General features: G+C 42.0%; 1 protein-coding gene across 5 annotated transcripts in view; it reads right to left on the bottom strand.

The window, feature by feature from the left end:
- The window catches only part of AS3MT (arsenite methyltransferase), a 29,243-nt gene extending 8,260 nt beyond the window's left edge, over window positions 1–20,983 (bottom strand). Inside the window, exons 1-12 of one of the 5 annotated variants that reach the window (XR_004278619.1) lie at window positions 20,078–20,983; window positions 19,744–19,784; window positions 19,330–19,457; window positions 17,816–17,966; window positions 16,716–16,852; window positions 15,905–15,974; window positions 14,482–14,563; window positions 12,797–12,928; window positions 12,303–12,445; window positions 9,726–9,860; window positions 2,815–2,921; window positions 2,638–2,717 (exon numbers count right to left, since the gene is read on the bottom strand). Coding sequence is in view for 4 of the 5 variants with exons in the window: in XM_032313003.1 (XP_032168894.1) it covers window positions 2,625–2,717; window positions 9,726–9,860; window positions 12,303–12,445; window positions 12,797–12,928; window positions 14,482–14,563; window positions 15,905–15,974; window positions 16,716–16,852; window positions 17,816–17,966; window positions 19,330–19,457; window positions 19,744–19,784; window positions 20,078–20,345 (1,380 nt within the window). In the remaining variant the exon portion in view is untranslated. The other 4 variants (XM_032313003.1, XM_032313006.1, XM_032313004.1 and 1 more) reach the window with 4 other exon arrangements.
- Between the last annotated feature and the right edge of the window lie 4,330 nt (window positions 20,984–25,313).

Below are 25,313 nucleotides of genomic sequence, written 5' to 3'. Positions count from 1 at the left end.
TCCCATCTTGTTTCATTTATTCTTTCCCTATCCCCCTTACCCCCCATGTTGCTTCTCAACTTCCTCATATCAGGGAATTGTTTTTTGGTGTTTTTTTTTTTTTTAATGTAAGCTCTACCACACCCTACGTGGGTCTCCAGCTCACAACCCCGAGACTAGGAGCTGCATGTTCTACCCACTGAGCCAGCCAGGTGCCCCATAAATCCAGAATCTTCTGAAAAGGGTTTGTAGCTACAGAATTAGGCCCCTGTTCCTCTGGCTCTGCTATTAGTAAGCATAACATGTATGAAATGAAGGTGAACAAGTGACCTATGTGGTGGGTAAACAGGCAGTGGCTACAGGCTTTAAAATTTTCTGCATATTTGAAAAGGTGATAACACAACACTGGGGGGAAGGCTGCCCGCTGTCAGAAGAGCTACAGGGAGCTTCTTGAACCGCGCTCGGCAGCAAGCCGGTCTTCAGCTGGACCTGCCATCCCATGCTGGTAGCCAACCATACAGATCCAAAGCAGTAACAATTTAAACCATGTGCCACCTACGCTTTCAAAGAACTTCATGTAGACGAGGAAACAAAGGCACGGAGATGTTAAATAATTTTCTCAAGGCCAAAATGCCAAGTGGAAAAGAACTATTGGGTTTGCCATCAGATTTCGGCCCCTCACCATTCCACACTGTCTCTCGCGCTTCAAGGAGAGACGTCCTCTGTAAGAAGAGACATACGTTCCTAGTTGTCTATCTCGCCTGTATTGAATATTCAAGTAACGGTGTATGGCATTCTTCTGAACAAAACAGTCTACTTTAATTTATATCATCTAGTAAATATTTTGCCTAGATTCCAGATCAAATGCAAGTCTTACGATGTGTGTTTTTGTGGGAAAATAATGTAAAAAGTACATTATTCTTAGGAAAAGCACAACACGAATTTCCACATTCCAGTTCAAATTCATCCCTCAACATCTTTGGGGGAACTGAGAATTCAGAAAGACAAGTAATTGACTAAATCCTCCTCCCTCTAAATTTAGAAAACCCTAATAAACCAAATAACCAGAATGCACTTTCTTTTCATCCTTTCCCCTTCTAGCAAGATGACTCTGGACTCACAGATGATGAAGAATGCTTAATCCCACCTATACCGGCCTAACAAATGCTGTTACTGAAGTAGGTTACAACTGGGTAGATATTGAACTCTAGAACCACAAAAGCACTGTTTAGAATCAAAGTCACAGAGATGAATAGAGCTTAAAAGATACCACCCAGTCCTCTCCTTAGTCTGTAGTATTAAGTCAGGTCCTGTGGTTGAACCCACTCAGAAATCTAAGAATTTCTCCATTTTTAACAGCTTTGTGAAAAGTGGAGTCTGGAACATAGAATCTATTCCAATGTTTTACAAATATGAGAATATTTGTATTCTAATAAAAAAATCTCCTGGGTCATGCCACTCCCACCTTGGTTTTTTTTTTTTTGCACTGAAGTCAGAGGAATTTGTTGAGATTTTTCTCATTAAAACTCTTCAACGCTTGGGGCGCCTGGGTGGCTCAGTGGGTTAAAGCCTCTGCCTTCGTTTCAGGTCATGATCCCAGGGTCCTGGGATCGAGCCCCGATGCTTCCCTTCCTCTCTGCCTGCCTCTCTGCCTGCTTGTGATCTCTGTCAAATAAATAAATAAAATCTTAAAAAAAAAACACAACTCTTCATCACTTGACGGCTGTTATTAAAGGACTGATCAGCTCCTGAAGACTAGGACCATGGCTTATGTATGACTTACACCATTCTGTGTCCCCTAACAAAGTCTTCAAGCGGAACTGGACTTCAATTAAATAATGTTCTCCTTTCGAATGATGACATCATCCTGAAATAGTCCTCAATCTCATTCTTTAACTATGGAAGCTAGAACTAAATCTAATAGTTTCCTAGAAGTTTAACTGGGGTACATTACAAAGAAAAAGAAAACCTACTGTTTTTACATCTCTTACCTCTCTTTATAAAAAATTATCACTCTTTTCCTGATCCGGTAAGGATCTACTATAGATAGTCACTATGGTGTCATTCTTTCGGATTTAATGAGGTCAAAGGGATTCATTATTCGTTTGTTTTCTTCATTCAGTTGAAAAAAAAAAAAAAAACACGTTTGATTTAGAAGTTACCTGAAGAGCACTCCTACCAAATCTGATTTTGCAATTTTTTGGCATGATTAGCATGATTTCAGTAGGAGCTTTGCTTTATGAGCAAACATGGTGAAAGTCCAAAAGGTGCTATGCAGGTCTGAAGGAAAATGTTTTTCCTGAGACCCTCTGCCAGCCAGCCAACTGTTCCTCCTGAAGCTCTTCTTGCTCATTGGCCAGGCCTGAAGACCCCGTCTCAGTTCCATATCCGACCACTAAGTGGCACCAAAACTTTGAATTAGCAAAGAGAGAGGAAAACCTATTTGATGAGCCTTTACGGTCATGTGCTACGAACCTTCAATTAATACCTTATAAAAAATAATCCATTATTTTTATCAATGACCTAGAGTATGGTGACTTTTGTGCCATTTTTTCTTTCATATGGTCTATGCTGTGGAGAAGGGTAGATTAAAAGATAAATGTAAGTCCTTCGCCTTCTGCTCCTTTCTTCCGGTCTCCTGTAAATTAGGGACAGCAGCCTCCAGCAACATCAGAGGAACATCTGGGCTTTGCATCAGCAGACTCTCCTGCAAGCTTGAATGGATCTGTGATTATACCCTGTCAAAAGGAAAGGCAAACCAAAATGAAAGAACAAGTTAAAGGTGTTTGGATGTACTACAACTCTCATATTTTAGTTTGAGTGAGATTGGTTTACCCAGAAGCTAGATAAAATTTTATAATTCCGTGGGATCCTTGGGTTTCAGCTATAAAGGTGGCTGTCTTGTCCTGAAGCTTCTGGTCAAGTTTTTACTACTTTCTTTCCTTTAAAAAAAAAAAAAATTATTTATTTATTTGCCAGAGAGAGAGTGAGCGAGCGCACAAGTAGGTAGAGCAGCGGGCAGAGGCAGAAGCAGGCTCCCCGCTGAGCAGGGAGCCCAATGTGAGACTCAGTCCCAGGACCCTGGGATCATGATCTGAGCCAAAGACAGGCACTTAACTGACTGAGCCACCTAGGTGTCCCAAGTTTTTACTACTTTCAAGGTAAACTTTATTTAAAGCCTCTTAATGGGGTGCCTGGGTGGCTCAGTGGGTTAGGCTGCTGCCTTCGGCTCAGGTCATGATCTCAGGGTCCTCGGATCGAGTCCCACATCGGGCTCTCTGCTCAGCAGGGAGCCTGCTTCCTCCTCTCTCTCTGCCTGCCTCTCTGCCTACTTGTGATCTCTGTCTGTCAAATAAATAAATATAATCTTAAAAAAAAAATAAATAAAGCCTCTTAAAGGTGGTCCTTAGGGGACCAGGAAAGTTTATTTTGTTTCATTTTGCTTTATGGGAGTCCCATCTGTAATGCCTTTTACCCTTCTAGAACTGAATATCAAAATGCTGAAACTTCATTCCTTCCCTTACTCTAATCTCCAGAAACATGTGCGCAAGACAAGAAGGCAAGTCCTAGACACCAAGGCCATTGTTAGCAACTGCTGATGTTCAGATGTTGAGATTGCCAACACCAGCTGGCAAGATCTCAGGGCAGAGTGAGCGGAATTTTCAGAAGACAAGATGGTAGTCTTTATTTTTCCTCCTTTCACCTCCAAATGAGATACCTCCAACAACAGCACCAGCGCGGCCAGAGGAAAACCAGGCACAAAGGCAAGAAATCAAGAGCATGAATAAGCCACCTCAATTAATGATAATTAATTCATTAAACATAAATGCACACTCTCACTATTGATCACTGGTCACTGCAAATAGAAGGCAGGACAAGACAGTTACGGAGCCTACATTCATGAAGGACAGACAGTACTACGGACCACTACCTTCACTGAAATAACCTATGGGGAGCCTGGTCCCCCTGGCCCTCAGTTTCCACTCTTCTAGAATGAAGATGCCTGCCTGGATCTGGGCTCCCTAACAGGTAATAAGCTAGCATCCAGCAGGGGATCTCCAAGCCTAGAAGAGGGCTGGCTGTGCCAGTCGCTTCTGCCAGGCCCTCTGGTCCACTGTTTATTTCCTTCTCTTGTTACTTTGGAATTCCTAGTCATAAAAGTTAGCCTTTTCACCCAGAAAAATGATTTTCCACTCCTCTTCTTCCTACCCCATGACTTCTCTACTAATAAGAGATAATGATATCAGTATCACTTCCTTTTTTTTTTTTTTTTAAGATTTTATTTATTTATTTGTCAGAGAGAGAGTGAGTGAGAACAAGCACAGGCAGACAGAGTGGAAGGAAGAGTCAGAGGGAGAAGCAGGCTCCCTGCGGAGCAAGGAGCCCGATGTGGGACTCGATCCCAGGACGCTGGGATCATGACCCGAGCCGAAGGCAGCTGCTTAACCAACTGAGCCACCCAGGCGTCCCTCAGTATCACTTCCTAATGCATGCTTCCATCCCTAAAAGATCCCCAGACTTAAAGGAAATAAAAGGTGAGACACTTTGATAAATAGTCCTTTCCACCACCAACATCCCGTGATTCTATGAAAAGTCTAGATATGGAGAGCTAGTACAGCATATAGGGTAGGAATGTCAGCTTCAGAATCTGACATGGGTTCAAATTCACCACCTTCTAGCTCTGTGACCTTGGACTAGTACATTAATCTGAGTCTTAAGTTCTTCTTCTGTAAAATGAGGATAATTTTTAAAAATGAATTAGTTAATTTTTTTTTAAGATTTTATTTATTTATTTGACAGAGAGAAATCACAAGTAGATGGAGAGGCAGGCAGAGAGAGAGAGAGGGAAGCAGGCTCCCTGCCGAGCAGAGAGCCCGATGTGGGACTCAATCCCAGGACCCTGAGATCATGACCTGAGCCGAAGGCAGCGGCTTAACCCACTGAGCCACCCAGGCGCCCCGAATTAGTTAATTTTTTAAAATGAGGATAATAAGGGTTATTGTGAGGACCATGTGGCACAGTGCCTTGAATATCTCACCTGTTCAGTAAAGACTAGCTTCTCTGTATTATTCCTACCTTTGCTCACATTGTTACTACCACTGCTATTAACTGTAGCAGGATAGTGTGTACCACAATCCTACTTGCATCATTTCCGACGCTGCAGTGTTTTACTAATGTAATTTTTTTGGTCGGCCACATGCCCCGTGTGGAGTCCAATGTGGGGCCTGAACTCACGATCCTGAGGTCAATCCCTGAGCTGAGGTGAAGAGTCGGATGCTCCACCAACTGAGCCACCCAAGGGCCCCTAATGTAATTCTTTGAATAGCAACATACACTTTCCTCGTCAGGATTAAAAGAGGAGGAAGAGAAGGAGGAAGAGGGAAAGAGGAACAGGGAGGGAGGGAGGAGGAGTGGGAAGGGCAGGAGAAAAGAGAAGAGGAGGAAGAGGACAAAAGAAAGAGAAGAAGGGATCTCAGAAATGGTTATCACTGCGTCAATGCTCGGCAAGAAGCAGCATTCCGCATTGGCGGCAGCTGTCAGGAAGTCGCCGGCACCAGCAACCCCCCCCCCCCCCCGCCCACGTGTGCCTGCCTGTACTGGGCTCTGGGTCTTTATCGGAAAGGTCTGCCATAAAAAAGATAGGCACGTCCTCCTCCGAGCACACAAGGTTATATTTCTAGGACACGCAGCTGTTTCATTCTTTAAATCTTCCTTCCCTGTCAGTGATTGCCATTTCAAAACCTTGGAACTGATCTAAAGACATTGGCACATCAGCAGGCTGAAAGAAACAAGGCAGATGAGAGAAGGGGCAGGTGGGATAAACCAGTTCAAGTACGTGGCAAGTTATGACTGGTATCCGAGGTCAAGAGCCCTCCTGGACAGCCCGCGTGCGCACTAAAAGGGAGGTCAAGGCGAGGCAGGCTGCAAGAAAGGGGTCTCTGCGGAAGCCAGCCCACTTCACGAAAATTTTTTTACAGCCAGAGTACACTAGAAGTGTTGTGGTTGGAGGAAACACTCCTTTTACTTGTAACTGTAACCTGCCGACAGCTTTTCTAACTAGGATTCGGGAAGCTGGGTTCCAAGAGAACGAGAATGATGAAAACATTTCAATATACACGTTGATTCTCACCAGCAAGGTTTTGTTACTGGTGAACTCCCAAGAGATTCAAAATACCAATATCACATTTGAAAGGTTTCAAGGACAGAAAGGTCCAAAGTCGCGTTTCTCTACTTTCCAAAAGGGCACCTGCTTCGAAAAACAGAAAAGTAACAAAGAGCAGAGTGCTCAAGAATTTGATAAAACAAAACCTGTAGATCACACTTTAGCGTTAGCCAGGGCTCCTGCACTTAGCTTGTGGCTGATTCATGCTGCTAAGAGTGGCCAAATGAGCCCATACCCGGTTTTTGGGCTCCAGAATTCCTGACTCTTGTGTTCCATTAAACTTTCCCAACTAGAGGGGTGCCTGGGTGGCTCAGTGGGTTAAGCCTCTGCCTTGGGCTCAGGTCATGATCTCAGGGTCCTGGGATCAAGCCCACATGGGGCTCTCTGCTTAGCAGGGAGCCTGCTTTCCCATCTCTCTCTGCCTGCCTCTCTGCCTACTTGTGATATCTCTCTGACAAATAAATAAATAAAATCTTAAAAAAAAAAAAAATTCCCAACTGCAAACTGACCATGTTGGTGAGTGATCTCTAAATAAGCTATACCCTTAAAGACTGCTTACTACATAACAGAGGAAGCAGAAAAAGGCCTAACGGTTACCTGTGTGTCCATGTATTCTCAAGGTATCCAAAATTACTACAACATACAAGCCAAAGAAAGCAAAAAATTCATGGCAAAAGATTCGAGAATCTCTGGGCCCAGGAGAAAGGGTGTGTGGAAGAATGAGAAATCCTAGAACACAGTTCCAAGTGACCAAGAACCTTAATTAGCATAAATCCATAACTGTAACGACTTCTGTTTCTTGAGTGTGTATTATGTGCCAGGCAACAGGCTAACATTTCCCACAGAACATCCCCACTGATCCTCACAAGCTGAGGAGAAAAAGTGATTATTACCTTCCTGTTACACATGGAGAAACAGAGCGTGTAGGGAGCGTAGGTTACATACCCAAGATCACACAAGCCTGGTAAAGCCCAGATCTGAGCCTTGCCTATCTGAGTGTAAGGCCTGTGTGTAAACACCAACCCTGCCGCCGTCCTAGCACAGCAACATCAGTATCGTTATTTCCTGGGGCTTCCAACATCCAGTGCCTTGACACATCACTGGTGTGACTTTGGTGAATGCTATAAGTTCTGTCAGCCAAAACAGCCTTGAAATCCATCACTCAGCCTGTTCTAAATACAATATTATAAATTAATGAATGGATCAATAAAATAATTGGTACCATGAATAGGGGGGAAGGATTAAATATAAGAAAGGCAAAGAGTGGGGGTGCCTGGGTGGCCCAATGGGTTGAGCCTCTGCCTTCAGCTCAGGTCGTGATCTTGGGGTCCTGGGATCAAGTCCCGGATCGGGCTCTCTGCTCGGCGGGTAGCCTGCTTCCCCCCGCCCCCGCCTCTCTGCTTTCTTGTGATCTCTCTCTCTCTCTCTGTCAAATAGAGAAAAAAAGAGAAAAGAAAAGAAATGCAAAGAAGGAAGCTATTATCTATTATAACTACCTACCTGCCTTCTTCCTAGGGTAGCTGTAGAGATGACATGAGGTAAAATGTGATAAAATGCTTTAGAAAATGCTACACCAATATTTCAGATACTAAAATAATTCCCAAAAGGAATCTAAAATAGTTTAGAAAATGATCATTTTAGAATATAGTGGCATCCTGGCTCAAGTATACATGGGAGAAATTAAGATATGATCAAAATAAGCCTTTCAAAATGGTGGGGGATTGATTTAATAAGTAAACAGGAAAATTTGAACTAGTTAATATTTGGAGAGATAGTCACACTGTATTTCAACATTTATGTTAAAGTGAATTCCAGATAGTTCAAAATTTTAATGTGAAAAGCAAAGCCATGAAAGTACTAGAAGAATCTATGTGACCTTGGATTAAGCAATGAATTTTTAGCTATGACACCCAAAGCAGAAGCAACCAAAAGAAAAAAAAAAAAAAAAGAAAAATTCAATTTCACTAAAATTAAAAACTTTTGTGCATCAAAGGACAGAGAGTGAAAAGACAACATACAAAATATTGAGAAAGTTTTACAAACCATATAGCTGATAAGGGTCTTATATCCAGAATATATAAAGAACTCTTGCAACTCAACAATAAAAAGACAGCCCAAATTAAAAAATGGGCAAAGGGGCCTGGGTGGCTCAGTCAGTTAAGTGTCGGACTCTTGATTTCATCTTGGGTCATGATCTCAGGGTTGTAAGATTGCGCCCCATGTTGGGCTCTGTCCTGGGCATGAAGCCTACTTAAAATTCTCATTCTCTCCCTCTCCTGCTACATCTCCTCCCTCTCTCTCCCTTTCTTAAAAAGAAATGGGCAAAGGATTTGCATAGACATTTCCCCCAAAGAAAACATACAGATGGTCAACAAACATGTGAGAGGATGGTTAACATCACTAGTCACTAGGGAAATGCAAATCCATACCACAAGGAGGTACTTCACACCAACTAGGATGGCTACAATCAAAACTAAACAGAAAATGACAGAGTGTTGGCAAAGATGTAGAGAAATTGGAAACCGATACATTGCTGGTAGAAATTTAAAATGGTGCAGCCACAGTGGAAAAGTTTGGTGGGTCTCCAGAAAGTTGGATGTAGAATTACTGGATGAACCAACAATCCCACTACCAGGTGTAGACCCAAAAGAAGTGAAAACAAGCGCTCAAACAAAGACACATACATGCATGTTCACAGCAGTACTACTCGGGATAGCCAGAGTAGAAAGAAGCTACTATCAACTTGATGAATGGATGAACAAAATGTGGTATATACATGCAATAGAATATTATTCAGACATAAAAAGGAATTAAATACTGACATATGGATAAATCTTGAAAACCATATGTGAAGTAAAAGGGTCCAGATACAAAAAGCCATTACAGTATATGATTCCGCTTATATAAAAATGTCCACCATGGGAAAATCCAGAGGCAGAAAGCAAATTAGTTATGGACAGAGGCCAGAGGGAGGGGAGATAGAAGAATGACTTCTTAATAAGGATGGGATTTGGGGTGCCTGGGTGGCTCAGTGGGTTAAAGCCTCTGCCTTCAGCTCAGGTCATGATCCCAGGGTCCTGGGATCGAGCCACGCATTGGGCCCTCTGCTCAGCAGGAAGCCTGCTTCTCCCTCTTCCCACTTCCCATGCTTGTGTTCCCTCTCTTGATCGCTTGCTCTCTGTCAAATAAATAAATAAATAAATAAATCTATCTTTAAAAAAAATTTTTTTTTAAATTTAGAAAACAAATACTTGAATAATTTTTTCCAAGGTAGCTCTTAATCTTTTTTGTATCTGGACTCCTTTAAGAATCTGATGAAAGTAATAGACCCTTTCTTGAGAAAATACACATTTACACATAAAATTTTACGGGGTTCATGGATGCCCTGAAGTCCCTTCATGGGTACACCAAGTTGAGAGCCTCTGACTACTGTCCAGATTGGAAAAATAAAGTTATGAAGTTAATTCAAATCATTTTGTAAGATACAAACAGGCTACAGATTATTTATAGCAGCCAACTAAAAGAATAATGATTTCTTATTTTAGCAGTCCGTGTCAAGATAGGGATTGAAAGCCAAACAAACCTTTGATCCTAAAGCACAGGAGGCACTACATGCTGGCAGCTTCTCTCCAATTGGTCTGATCAGAAAATTCTGGGCGAATCGTGAATTCTTCAAGATAGCTGCTGTTTCTTCATCCACTTCAACAATTTCACCTTCCTGAAGGGCAGCAGGAAAAACACACTTACTAAGAAATGCCACTTTAACCTCAATAAAAGAAATGCAAAGGTTTTATTAAGGAGTGACATTTCAGGACAAAAATATGATATGATATTCTCTTCTATTCAGACTCTGCTATTAGTTTCATGCTGATTTCAAAATGCAATTGACCAGTGTCATAATCAGTTTTTCTTTGGTGGCAAAGAAAAAAAAAAAAAGACACTCATTGTTCCCAGAGACAGATATAGAAAATATAGGAAAAAAAATTTGAGTATCACCTTATTCATCATTAAAATGGGGATTTAAATTAATAGTTAATGTGTATTTCTGTGAGCTCCAGTGTGCCTGGGAACACTAATGCTTTGGGAAGCAGGAGTGAGCACAGGAGAGTCTGGGCTATCTAACCCCTGCTCCCTTTAGATAAGCTCTGCATTCACCACTTCATATACTGGGGTTATATAAAGTAACATCTGACACATAGTAAGCTTTGGGCTTTTTAAAATTTTTTTGAGATTTTATTCATTTTGAGAGACAGAGAGAGAGTGCAAGAGAGAACATAAGTAGGAGGAGCAGCAGACAGACAGAGAAGAAGAAGCAGACTCCCCACTGAGCAGAGAGTCCAATGTGGGGGCTCGATCCCAGGACCCTGAGATCATGACCTGAGCCAAAGGCAGACACAAATGATTGAGCCACCCAGATACCCCAAATATTGTTTTTTTGGTTTTTTAAAAAAGATTATTTATTTATTTATTTATTTGACAAACAGAGATCACAAGTAGGCAGAGAGGCGGGCAGAGAAAGAGGGGGAAGCAGGCTCCCTGCTGAGCAGAGAGCCTGATGAAGGGCTTGATCCCAGGACCTGAGATCATGACCTGAGCTGAAGGCAGAGGCTTTAACCTACTGAGCCACCCAGGCGCCCCCCAAATACTGGTTTTTTAAATAAGATATTGCTTTTAAAAAGAATTCTGCTCTTAAAAATTTTTTTGTTGGTGGTGGTTTTTTTTTTTTTTTTTGAGAGCCACTGTATCAGAGCAATGGGTTCAAAGGCCTTTTCCACTTTGATTCTGTGACTCTCCAAAGCAGGCAGTACATCAAGGGGCAGCAGATCAGTGAAAAGGCATCAGTAGTTCCATTGAACCAGGGGGTAGTTAAGAACTGTGAAGGTGCTACTTGGACCAAAAAAATCAGAGGTGCAAAACACTAAATCCTTCTAACTATGGAACAATCATGCTTGTATCTTCTATTTACTGAGTGCCCAGTGTGTACCCAGGTTCTGCTATATTATTACTAATCTTTATTAAAATTTTATTCTTTAGGTAATCTCTACACCCAACATGGGGCTTGAACTTACAACCCGGAGATGAATAGTCATATGCTCTACTAAGTCAACCAGTCAGGCATCCCTATGTTATTGCTAATCTTACAGAAATTCCACACAGTAGGTATTATTATCCTACTCTTGCAACGCAGCAAACTATATCTCAAAGTAGGACTTATTCAAGTTTATCCAAGTAATAAATAAAGGAGCCAGCATTTGAACCCAGGTGTCAGATGCCAAAGCCTATACTTTTCCATATTGAGAGAATAAAGACGGCCCTGCAAAGAGTAATACAGATATCAATGTGTTGTCATTAAACACTAAGAGTTCCTTCATTCGATGATACAAGTGAACCACTGAAATACTGTTGCACAATACTTCTATTCTTTTCCATACCACTTCTCTGTAATTCCATTAATCTGAAGTCTGATGGATGCTTTCTATAAAAGATTTTCGTAGGTATGATAGTGATACTGTGGTTATGTAGGAGAATATTCTTAGGAGATGCATGTTGAAATATTAAGGGTAAAATGTCACGATGTCTGCTTTTAACGGTTCAGCGAAAGCATACATACACACACGCATGTGTCCCAACACCAGGAAAGTGAGAAGCAATGCAAGGTTAAGAAAGGGTACCTGGAGGGCACCTGGTTGGCTCAGTGGCTTAAGCCTCTGCCTTCAGCTTAGGTCATGATCTCACCGTCCTGGGATTGAGGCCTGCATCGGGCTCTCTGCTCAGCGGGGAGCCTGCTTCCCCCTCTGTCGCTGCCTGCCTCTCTGCCTACTTGTGATCTCTGTCTGTCAAATAAATAAATAAATAATCTTAAAAACAAAACAAAACAAAAAACAATATTTGGGGTACCTGGGTGGCTCAGTCAGTTAAGTGTCTGCCTTTGGCTTAGGTCATGATCTCAGGGTCCTGGGATCGAGCCCCACATCGGGCTCTCTGCTCAGCAGGGAGCCGGCTTCCCCCTCTCTCTCTGCCTGCCTCTCTGCCTACTTGTGATCTCTCTCTCTGTCAAGTAAATAAATAAAATCTTTAAAAAGAAAGAAAGAAAGAAAGGGTCCCTAGAGCAAAAATAAGAGTAGAAAGAATGTCCAAAATTATGGAATTTTTTATTTACCTTAAATGTGAAATTTGCATCAAATATCAGTTCTTTTTCGTGGCCTGTGATTCCTCCATTGTAAATCACTTGGCATCTTTCAGCTGGTCCCGTCTTAGGGAGTTTGAAGAGGCGAAATGTTGCAGAAACAAAACGACAGTCACCTGAAACGGAATTCACCCGTGGTTCAGCTCCGGCACCAAATGGCTATTGGTTTGCTTAGCGGATGAAGAGCACACATCATAAAGGTGATTTTCTTCTTTGCATGCCATCAGTTATCTTTCTGGCAGTTCACTTCATTTACTGAATAACTGAAGTGCTTTATTAAATACCAAACTCTGGGAGGTTGCTATTAAACAGAAGACAAGATGGATGTTTCCAGATGACCCAAAGTCTCCTTCAGTGACAGCCATTCAGTACACACTTGCTAAACACCACATTTGAAAAAACACACAAAACCCCACATTTGAACCCTTCAAGGAGCAGTTTTAACATTCCCCACTGCTCTTTCTTACCGATCACTCTTTCTAATTCCTTGTTTTGAACTGTAATGAGATTGGCAGTGACCAAACGCGGTGTGCAGAAACCAATTTTTTGAGCAAGGACGGCAAGGTCCTTCCAGTACAAAGCACCACCCAGGCACTCACCTAAAAAAAAAAGAAAAGAAAGAAAAAGAAAAAAAGAAAAATCACAGACCACAACGAGGTATTCAAGAAATTACTCTGCTATAAAATTATCAGGCATGGTATTAGTTGGGGTTCCCAGCTGCTCAGCTGGAAGAGCATGCAGCTCTTGACCTCAAGGTCATAAGTTTGAGCCCCACATTGAGTGTAGAGATTACTTAAATACACAAACTTAAAAAAAAAAAAAAAGGGATATGGTGTTAGTTAAAATATATATCCTAGAAACAGAAAAGGGACCTGAACATCCCCCCAAGATCTTGAAAGTCACAGTTAAAATGGAATATGCTAGCTGATGGCCTCTGCAAACCATTTTTCAATGGTTTTCAATGGTTCACTAATGTGCTGGTTGCATCCAGCTGCAATCATATTTCTGGATGGATTAGGCTACCTTCCGAAAAGCACTACACTATGTGAGTAAAAAAATATAAAGGATAATTTACAAAGTTGCCTATTAGTTCCAGATTATCATAAATAACCTGCTACTAGAATAATAACTACTAATAATAGTCATAAGGCAATTTAAAGTTTTTAAAATTTATTATATCAACAAATTAGAAAGAACCCAAGTGATTACCCATACAGAAATGGTCAAATAAATGATGGCATAGCTGTACAATACACTATGTAGAATACACACTCGCAAAACACATTTTTAAAGATTTTAGGCTTAGGAAACATGCCAAATAAAATTAGGATAATAAATTCTACAGATTGCACGCTCCAAATTTTATTATACACACACACATACCCTACAAGGATCTATGCTAAAATGTTAAAGAGGTTATTGCCACGTTACATGGTTAAGCAATAATTTTTTTCTTTTTCTTTTTGTATTTTCCAACATTTTAACAATATTCATTTGTTACTGTATGACAGGAAAAAAGTTAACAGAACTTATTCTAAAAGTAAGAACTGTTTGTTTGTTTTAATGGGGTTCTTTTTTTCTTTCTTTCTTTCTTTCTTTTTTTTAGTAATCTCTATACCTACCATGGGGCTTGAACTCATAGCCCTGAGATCAAGAGTCACATGCTCCACTGAAAGAGCTCACCGGGTGCCCCTAAAATTAAGAACTTTTGATTTCACAATCAGACTGACCACAGGCATACATTCGTCTCCTCAACTTCCAGAGACTCCATGTAAGTGACGATAAGAGAATAAATAACATAGTAACACTGAGAACAGAAGGAGATGAAGGAGCTTCAGTCCTCAAAGGGTTGCCATGCTACAGTTTTCAAAGTATTTTTCATATCCACTATCTCATTTAATCTTCATAATAGCCCAATAAGGAAGATTGTATTATTCTCTGCATTTTACAATTTGGAAAACAATGACTCAAAGAGACTAATTAAACTGTCCAAGGTCATACCACTCTTGAGTGGCAGAGGAGAAAGGGGACAGAAGCCATCACACCTAGTCCCACGTGTTCCCACATCACAAAGCCTCCTCCTGGATATTAGCAACTGGAGCCCTACACATGAACAAGTGTCAGCCATAAAACAAAACAAAGCAACACTTACCCCATAAAATTCTGTGTGTCCTGATTTCTTCTGGCAATTCAAGGTTAGCATAGACGTCACTGAAATACAGCTCCCCACCATGCTGAAGAAGCAGTATTAGTCCAAACAAGGTTAAAGATGACATTAGTCCCAGATAGCAAAGAAACGATTGAAGAGATAAAATCAATTTTATAAAAACCAACAGAAGTACTAAGGTAATCCTTGGTGAACAAATCACAGCTGTCTTGCTAGTTACAAGCAATAGATGTGTGCCAAGACTTTTTTTCAGTGCCCTACAGACAATAAAATGGCTTTTCAAGAGTGTTTCTCTCCTAAATAAAGATACTGAGGTGCTGAAAATTTTAGCAAGTCCGAACCAAATGCAGTCCTAGGTGGTTGTATAACTAATTTTAAAAAAATAGTATTCCTGAATTCTTCTCCCTTAAAAATCACATAACTTTTAGGGTACCTGGGTGGCTCAGTCATTTAGCATCTCCCTTCAGCTCGGGTCATGATCCTGGGGCCCTGGAGTCCTGGGATCAAGTCCAGCCATCATGTTCCCTGCTCAGTGGGGGCCCTGCTTCTCCCTCTCCCTCTCCCTTGCTTGTGTTCTGCTGTATCTGTCAAATAAATACATAAAATCTAAAAAAAAAAAAAAACTTTTATAATGGTATTCATTTTTATGATAATAATTATATTTTTATATAAATAAGAATCAGGACTTTCAAGACTGTATTTAGCTAGTTTCAAGGGCTCAGAGTCTAGACTGTAATATAACAACTTTACCTTTTAGAAGTACATTTTGATGAAGATAGTGAACTGGCCCGTAAGATGACGTATTAAATAAGACTTTATTAAATCATTCCTACATATTCTTATTTGAGCTCTACGGCACGCTCTGTAAACCAAAAATCTCAGAATCTTATATCTTCTATCACAAAGATACACATTTCATGATATATGTGGAGGGCCTGGAGCTCCTGAGAGTCTTCCTTTTACAAAGTCGTTGATGTAAAAGTTCCATCTTTTCTATCCCCAAAGATGTGAAATCCTGATAGAGATGAAATAAGCAGCCCTCAGAAACACTACACAAGCTGGAAGAGTCTATCCACAGCAGTCTTCTGGAGTCAGTCCAGAAGTCCCTGCCATTCTACGGATGCTATCCCAGGACCATGCGCAGCAGGGAACAAGAGAAGACACTGCCATAAGGCAACTATTTCATGGCATCCAGTGACAATCAGGACTCTTGGATTTATTAGCTTTTATGACATGAGAGGAAAATAAATCCACATCTGGGGCATCCTTCCACGCCCCTTTTGCCGTCCCTTTTTAATGTAGTGAATAAATGGCAAGACTTGGAACTCTCAGCTCAAGGGGACAAGAACAGGTCAGATCCCATCTGCTCTTACTGACATGGAAAGACCACTTGCCTCACTTCTCTTACCTTTAGCACTCGGCACGCCTCCTGCAGCACAGACTGCTTATTAGGCACAAGGTTAATGACACAATTTGATCTTTAAAAAAAAAAAAAAAAGATGGAATGTCAGGTAAATTCACACACTATTCAGAGTGCCTCAAATCCTTTTGTCCCTAAAGATGTCTTCCGTCATTCCCCAAAGCTACACCATTCTTCCTGCCTCCCTCCTCTCTTCCCCACACTCTACTTTTTCCCAAGAAAAAGGAGATGGATGGAGTGTTTAAAATTGCAATAAATTGTTAGCCAATTTGTGTGGGCAGGGAAAAAAAGTCAGGCACACAAAAAAAGTCAGACACTCCCAATTGGTGTCTGCGCTGATGGTCACCACACAACGGCACGAAGGCTGGTTCCCAATGCCTCCTCCACCATGCATGTCTTAGGCCACATGTAAATTGGCGAAATTCGCCCAAAGCAGCTTCATTAAGGCTGTCACCCGGGTATGATCTGACAACAACTCAAAGGAAAGGGAGGAACACAGACTCCTACACTTTGCTGCGACAATACTGGAGCTAACAGGTCGGTGTGTGTTGTATGAGCAGACTCAGTGGTCCTGCTGTCATTCTTTTGGACTCATCTGTTCACGGTGAAGTTTACAATCAGTTCTCTCCTGGTCTACTGTGTTCTGAGACCGGTGGGCTACAAGGGCCTGAGAGCAGCTCCCCTCCCTTTATTCAGGCAGGCTTAACACCCTAAGTGAGAGTCAGTTCAGCAAAGAGTGGTGACATTTGTGTTCAACAGGAAAGGGGCTATATTCACAAAAATAAGGGTAGAGACCTACATAACAATATCATAACTCTCATTCTTGATTCCAGTCTCCTCCAAATTCTCTATGTAGCCATGAAGAAAAGTCACATTGGGTGTCTGGAAGCCATATTTTTCCATGTGATATTCAATATACTTCTTAGCCACTTCTACCTAAAAAGACAAAAAATAAAAACATATATAAATATATATATACATATATATGGATTTGATAATCATTTTTAAAATATGCTACTTTTTAAATAAAACTTTCCTATTACAAATGGAATATTCGTTTTATATATATATATATATATATATATGTGTGTGTGTATATGTATATGTACATATATATTTTTTTTTCCCCGTAATATATTTTTGGAAAAGTATACAAGGTTCCTCTGGGCATGTAGGATAAATTACAGTCTGAGACAACTCAATGAGAGATAAAGTCCCTGCTCGATACCTGGGTTTTTGTTTAGTTTTGTTATGTTTTGTTGTAATTAAGTAGGCTCCAAATCCAATGTGGGGCTTGAACTCCTGACCCAGAGAGGAAGAGTCACATATTCTATTGACTGAGCTTGCCAGGTGCCCTTTGATACATGGATCTTGCTTGAGTAAACTCTTCACTCAATAACAAAATCCTTCAAGATAGATAGCAGAGAAGTAAAGGAAAAACCAGACTCCTTGGGGTCATCATGATATTCATATATGAGGTCAAACCTCTCACTCTGTTCTCCCAGAAGAGCCCCTAACTGTCAAAGTTCTCAGCCTTCAGGGTGGGAAGCACTAGTGGCACCAATGAGCTTTGCATTCAGCAGCCTTCTTAGATTACTCTTGAAGAGTCACAAAGGAAACAACTTTATCTTTAAAAGAATGCCTTTGAGGGGCGCCTGTGTGGCTCAGTGGCTTTAGCCTCTGCCTTTGGCTCAGATCATGATCTCAGGGTCCTGGGATCAAGCCCCGCATAGGGCTCTCTGCTCAGCGGGGAGCCTGCTTCCCCCTCTCTGCCTGCCTCTCTGCCTACTTGTGATTCTCTCTCTGTCTGTCAAATAAATAAATAAAATCTTAAAAAAAAAAAAAAAAAGAATGCCTTTGAGAAGTTTTTCCTCCTTATCGTCCAGATCACTGCCTCACCTGACTTTCCGTCATGTCTATCCCAGTGACATGTCCTCTCTCACCAACCAGTTGACTCAGGACATAGCAATCTCTCCCACTTCCACTGCCCAGGTCCAAAATCCAGCAGTTCTCCAGACACTCAGGGATGACCAGACCACAGCCATAATACCTAGAAAACAGAAAACACAGCCATGTACCCCTATTTTCCCATTAGAGACCAGAATATTTAGAATCGCTAAATCTTACAAATCCTTCCTTCCTACCTCTCTCCTTCTTTTCTGTCCCTCCTTGCTTCCATCATTCACTGGATTTCTATTGAGGTATTTCTTTTCCCCCACTAACCTGGAAGCTTCATGAAAACAGGGACTCTGGGGGCGCCTGGGTGGCTCAGTGGGTTAAAGCCTCTGTGTTCGGCTCAGGTCATGATCCCAACCAGAGTCCTGGGATCAAGCCCTTCATTGGGCTCCTGCTCAGCAGGGAGCCTGCTTCCTCCTCTCTCTCTCTCTGCCTGCCTCTCTGCCTACTTCTAATCTCTGCCTGTCAAATAAATAAAATCTTAAAAAAAAAAAAAAAGAAAAAGAAAACTGGGACTCTGTCTGCTTTGCTTATCATCGTCACCATTGTTGGACACTGTAGCAGGTACTAAGACAAACAAGCCATTTACAATATTTGTTGAATAAACAGTTAGTGAAGCATTATAGCTGAACATCTACTACAGGTCTTCTCCAGTGCTAGTTACTGGAGAAGAAATGTGACACAAGATTTCTGTTCCCTGGAGGTATTTAACTGGGAAGGTAAAGCATGAGCACAGAAAACATTTCCCATGATCTACTGCACAGGCAGTAGGTGCTATAGTAGTTCAGGGAAGAGGGTGCTCAAGGATGGAGGAGGCTTCACATTGTAGGTAGGACATCAGTGACGTGTTGGAAGGTAGAAAGGAGAGGGAAGGCATTCCAGATCAGTAACGGCACGTGAGGCAGGAGGGAGGGAAATGTCTGGCTAGAGTAGTGTAGTGCCTCGGAGGGAGCTGGGGTTGGCTAGGAAGTGGGGGCCAGACTGCACAGCCTTGAATGTCAAGTCCAAAGCGTATGAATGTATCCCAAGTAAAGGGGGATGGGGTGGGAACGGCGGCCATTGGGAGTTTTTAAACAGAGCTGTAAGATGATCAGTGCTGTCCTCTACCAGTTTTTTTCTTAAGATTATTTATTTACTTGTCAGAGAGAGAAAGAGAAAGAATACAAGAAGGAAGAGCCGCAGCCAGAGGGAGAAGCAGGTTCCCTGATGAGCAAGGAGCCCAATACGGAACTGGATCCCAGGACCTTCCAATCATGACCTAAGCCGCAGGCAGACGCTAAGCCGACTGAGTCAACCAGGCGTCCCATTTGCTTTTCCAGTTTTATGATAGGCAAGGCAAACTGGATGGATTGAAGAAAACGGGTTAATTCCCTAGTGACTGCATCACTATCTTTTGAAAACCTGCTGTCTAGAGTCTCCAGGATGGGGGTATGGGGGAGCAGCACAGGGCACTTTACCTCGAGGATACTTCTTCATGTACATTCCTCAAGGCTTCCCGGATATGCTTGGGGACCAGCCTGGCTGCAGTGACACAGGCACTGGTCTGGAGGTCTGCTGATTTCTTCAGCACCTGCCCATAGTAGGTCTGACCAGAGGTCAAGGGCAGGGTAGGGGTGGGGAGAGAGAAGAGCTAGAACTGTTATCCACAGGCAAAGTCTCCCATAACCACCAGCACCCCCATCCCCACCCATCCAGGCCTGGCTAGGCTTTCCTCCTGCAAAGCTCTAAGCCGAGACTTTGCCCTGCACCCCACTCCCATCTCCTCCCTGATCCTGTGGGGCAAAGGCCCAGGCCGGCTGGGCTTCCAAAAGCCTAGTGCTCCCACTCAACGGAGGCTCCTCCGTGGCTATTCCAGGCCCTTCTGCTGACACCTGCACGTCCTTCCGGATCTCAGCGTCGCGGGGGGCAGCCACTGCCAGGAGGAGAAAAAAAGAAAGCTGAAAGGTGAAGGTGCTGAGCCCCTGCAAGGGGAATAGTAGAGGGCTGGTTACAAGGCAGGCTGGGAGCGCTAGTGGTGGTGATTGGCAGGGGTGGTGACTGCAGGGTCACCACCTGCCTAGAGGGTCCCCCGCCCCCCCCCCGCCCCGCTGCCCCTGCGCCCCAGCCCCATCCCCTCACTCCCCCACCCCACCCTATCTACCCCCCACCCCACCCCCCCCAGCCCGCACTGGGAGCCCGGCAGGAGGCGAGGGGCAGCGCACTTACTGTCTCCTTGGCCTTTGGACTCCAGGACTTGGGCGCGCCCACTTGGGCCGCGAGCTCCCGAGGCCCCGCCCCGGGACAGGCAGGTCTGACCTCCTGAGGGGCGGGCTTCCCAAGCCTGTATGTACCAGATGGTGCCAGCCGGCTTCACCCCACCCCCCGCCTGCCAAGTCCCGGGATGCGGGAACCCGCCACCGCTTCCAGGAGCTTCCAAGGCAGTCTGACCATCTGCCCTCCCGTGGCGCTCTGGTTCCGCTGGGCCCAGTGTCATCTCGGCTGTCTTGAGTCTTTCCAACCAGGAAGAGGCTATTAACTATTCGTTAGTATCTTCGTTTACTGCTCCACAGTGGTTTTCATTTTATAAACCTCCTATTTGGACTTAAATGAACACCCATATGATTTTTGTCCCTTTTGGAAATGAAACTACCTTTTCTTAATTTTTTTTTTTTATTGCAGTCTAGTTGACATACAATGTTACATAAGTCTCAGGTGTACAACAGCGTGATCCTGCAGTGCCATGCATTACACGATGCGCATAACCACAGCTGCCATCTGCCACGTTACTACCTTACTGTGTTCCCTATGCTGTACATTTCTTCCCTGGGACTTACTCATTTTACAGCTGTAAGTCCGAACCTCTTAATCCCCTTCACCACCTTTGCCATTTCTGCCCCTGCAAGCACCAGTTTGTATTTATTAGACTGTTTTTTCAGATCCCACCCATAAGTAAATTATATGGCATTTGTCTTTCTCGGCCTGACTTATTTCACTTGGCATTCTATCCCCTGGGTCCTTCATGTTGTCCCAAATAGCAAGCGCTCATTCTTTTCTATGGCTGTGTGATATTCTAGTATAGAAATATGGAACTGTATATTGTGTGTGCGTGTATACACACATACCACATCACCTCTTCTTTATCCATTTCTTTTTTTTTTTTTAAGCCTTTATTTATTTATTTCACAGAAAGAGAGGGAACACAGGCAGCGGGAGTGGGAGAGGGAGAAGCAGGCTTCCCGCTGAGCAGGTGGCCCCATGCGGGACTCGATCCCAGGACCCCAGTATCACGACCTAAGCCCAAGGCAGCTGCTTAACGACTGAGCCACCCAGGCGCCCTTCTTTATCCATTTCCATGGAGGGACACTTAGGTTGCTTCCATATCTTGGCTACTGTAAATAATACTGCAATAAACATAGGGGTGCATGTATCTTTTCAAATTAGTTTTCATGGGGGGGGGGGGGCGGTAAATAGCCAGCAATGGAATTACTAGATCACATGGTATTTCTATTTTTAATTTTCTCAGGAACCCCCATACCATTCTCCACAGTGACTGTACCCAGTTTGCATTCACACCAACAGGGGGAGGGTTTCATTTTCTCCACACCCTTACCAACGCTTCTTATTTCTTGTCCTTTTGAGTTAACCATTCTGACTGGTGTGAGGTGGTAGCTCATTGTGGTTTTGATTCGCATTTCCCTGATGATGAGTGATCGTGAGCATCTTTTCATGTGTCTGTCAGCCATCTGGATATCTTCTTTGGAGAAATGTTTGTTCAGGTCCTCTGCCCATTTTTTACATAGATTATTTATTCTCAATGTATTTTTAAAGTCATATTAATTGAGATATAATTTATATTCAGGAAAACTCAACTTGCTCTAGCATGCAGTTCTGTGAATTCTGACAAACGTATACATGACAGTCAGGACTCTCTCGTGGTGAAGTTTCTTTGCGCCCCTTTGTAGTGAGTCCCCCTCCCCTCCCCCACCAGCTCCTAAGCAACCACAGATCTATTCTCCCTCCTTATCCAGAATGCCATGGACTCATACCGTAGGCGTGCAGCAGTTCTCAGTCTGTTTTGAATTTTATTTAGGAAAACAACATTGATAAATTCATTTTTAACCTTTGGTAATTTCTAATCAATTCACTTGTGTTTCCTAAGTATTGTCATTTCATCCTGCAGAAAATTTTTTTCTTCTACCCCTATATTGAAAAACATGGGTTTGAACTGCATGGTCCACTTCTATGTAGATTTCTTTAGCAAGGACAGTACGGTAAATATATTTTCTTTTTTTTACGATTTTATTTATTCATGAGGGACAGAAAGAGAGAGGCAGAGGGAGAAGCAGGTTCCCCACGGAGTAGGAAGCCCAATGCAGGACTCGATCCCAGGACCCCAGAACCATGACCTGAACCAAAGGCAGACACCCAACCATTTGAGCCACCCAGGCGCCCTGTAAATATATTTTCTTTCCCTTGCAATTTTCATAATGACATTTTTTCCCTCTGGCTTACTTTATTGTAAATACAGTATATAATACATATAACATATAAAATATGTATTAAATGACTGTTTATATTATTGATAAGGCTTCCAGCCAATATTAGGCTATTGGTAGTTAAGTTTTGGGGGAGTCAAAAGTTATACACTGATTTTCAACTGTGAAGGTGTCAGTACCCTGCCCCCAGTGTTGTATAAGGGTTCACTGTATTTGTCTATCTTATTTCTTCTGTGCTTGTAATAAGCGTTTCTATTCATTAGGGTAGTAAGGAAATACAGAGATCTAAACAGGACATTTACTATGTTACACTCATTTTTCAGTCTCACCTGCTAATAACAATCTTCCCTGATGTCAAATGATGATTAAATATTAATATAAAGATGTTATATTTTAATATTTTTAACAAATTAAACCCATGAAAACAGTCCTTATTAGAATATTTTTATAGCCTAGAATATTTCCAACTATTAAGTAGATAAAAATGTGTTTCTACAGCTATCAGTTTTTTAGCAATTGTATAATGGCAAAAACAAATACTAGTTTTCAATATACTATCTCCATAAAATTAGTTCCTTTAGGAAAGCAGTTACTTTCTCACTCATTGTTAAAATGTTATGTTTATCTTGAAGGCACAGATTAATGGGGGTTAGGGAAAGGGCTTCACTGTTTTCCACTTGTTCGCTCTACTTGCTTTAATACATTATCTTTGATTTGTGGGTATTCATAAGAATCATTTGATAAACCTAAAATCCACATAACCACAAATGGATAAACCACAATAAAGCAAACCACCATCAACTTTAATTGAATGATTCCAAGTTTTCCATCAGGTATCTAGTGTATAGCACTGATTCTGGGCCAGATTGCTTGTAGCCATCATTCATTCTGATTGGTCAGTGTACCAGCCATTGGTGTTTTTGTTTTTAAGATCACCCCCGCTAAATGACAGGCTGTGTAAATCAGTATGCTATGGAGACCACATTAGAGCCCTCATACCAAGTCATATTTTAAATATTAGCAAAACCTAAGTTTCTTAAGATGAAAAATAAACATACATAGAAATTTTCATTATTTTCTTCCCTTACCTCCAAGGATGGCCTTGCGCGTACCTCCACATATCCTACCTTGGAAGCTGCGGGTCTGACCATTACAGAATGGTCCAGAAAGGCTGGTTTGGTTCAGTACCCAGACTGTCTCTAAAGAAGTAGAGCTTTCCAAAATGGCCAGCATCCCTAAGTAAAGGTCCCCCCCTGGAAGCATTCAAGCAGGGGCCAGATGAGCAGCTGGAGGCTCACTTGCTAGAGACGCAGTGGCAGGGAAACACACTGGATTCAGTTACCTCCAAGATCCTTTCTTCTGTACTGTGTTAAATACTAAGAAGGACAAGTAGCACCCATGTTTCTATTTGTAAAGAAAGTAACAGATGATAAAGAGCTAGACTAATACTCAAAAAACCTATCACCAAACTCGGTAACTTTGGGTAAGTCATGTCATGTCCCTGGCTATGTTTTCTTATCTGCAAAACGTGGGGCCAGAATTCAGTCACTTTTGAGGCCTGATACAGAGCTAAGATTTTGGGATTCTGTGAGTCTTTTTCCTTCACCAAATATTCAATATTCACCATATGCTGGTTCTTTAGAAAGATTTTCTTTTTTGTTTTGTTTTGTTTTAATTAGAAATAAAGTTAAGGGGCGCCTGGGTGGCTCAGTGGGTTAAAGCCTCTGCCTTCAGCTCAGGTCATGATCCCAGGGTCCTGGGATTAAGCCCTGCATTAGGCTCTCTGCTCAGCAGGGAGCCTGCTTCCTCCTCTCTCTGCCTGCCTCTCTGCCTACTTGTGATCTCTGTCTGTCAAATAAATAAATAAAATCTTTAAAAAAAAAATAAAGAAATAGAAGTTAATTTTTTCAGGGTGCCTGAGTGGCTTAGTCGGTTAAACATCTGCCTTCAGCTCAGGTCGTGTTCCTGGGGCCCTGGGATCGAGTCCTGCATTGGGCTTCCTGCTCAGCACAGAGCCTGCTTCTCCCTCTCCCCTTCTCATTCTCTCTCTCTCGCTATTTCTCTCTCTCCTTCAAATAAATAAATAAAATGTGTTAAAAAAAAGCTAATTTTTTCAAATGGCTCTTTGGTGTATATTACAGTGATAGATGATTTAATGTTTCTTAATAATGTAACGGGTTTTGTAGCTGTTACATCAACTGCAATTCTGGAATTATTTTAGCAATTCTTCAAAAATATTTCTCTACTCAATTTTTCTGAGATTTTATTACGATTTTTGCATCTATGTTAATGAATAAGAATCTCCTAAATTTTCTTATGCTATTTTGCTTTTCTTTTTTAAAATGATAAATAAAATCTTTAAAAAAAATTAAAAATTTTTTAAAATGGGGCACCTCAGTCATTCAGTTGGCTGAACATCTGCTTTTGGTACAGGTCATGATCTCAAGATCCTGGGATTGAGCCCCACATCCTGCTCCCTGCTCATAGGGGAGTCTGCTTCTCCCTCTGCCCCTCTCCACAACTCACACACACACACACACACACGCTCGTGCGCTCTCTTTCTCTCAAATGAATAAATAAAATCTTAAAAAAAAAAAAATGAAAGTCATTGGTGCACCTGGCTGGCTCAGTCAGTAGAACATGCGACCCTTAACATCAGGGTTGTAAGTTCGAGCCCCATGTTGAGTGCAGTGATTACTTAAAAATAAAATCTTTAAATAAATAAAAATAAAATTGAAAGTCATATTTACTTCAGCAAATGAACTGTGTATCTTGCTCTTGTTTTCTATACTTCAGGAGTATATGGAAGTTCTTTGATAGTTTGGAAAATTCTCAGGAAAGCTATTACAGGCAAATGACTTTTTTTTTTTCTTTAAATAAGCTCTAGGCCCAATATGGGACTCAAACTCACAATCCCAAGATCAAGAGTCACATGCTTTTCTGACTGAGCCAGCCAGGTCCCCCTG

This window comes from Mustela erminea, chromosome 14, assembly GCF_009829155.1.
Source record: "Mustela erminea isolate mMusErm1 chromosome 14, mMusErm1.Pri, whole genome shotgun sequence".
NCBI classification, from domain to species: domain Eukaryota; kingdom Metazoa; phylum Chordata; class Mammalia; order Carnivora; family Mustelidae; genus Mustela; species Mustela erminea.
Note: the sequence above shows the minus strand (reverse complement) of the source record. Positions and strands in the feature narration are given on the sequence as shown.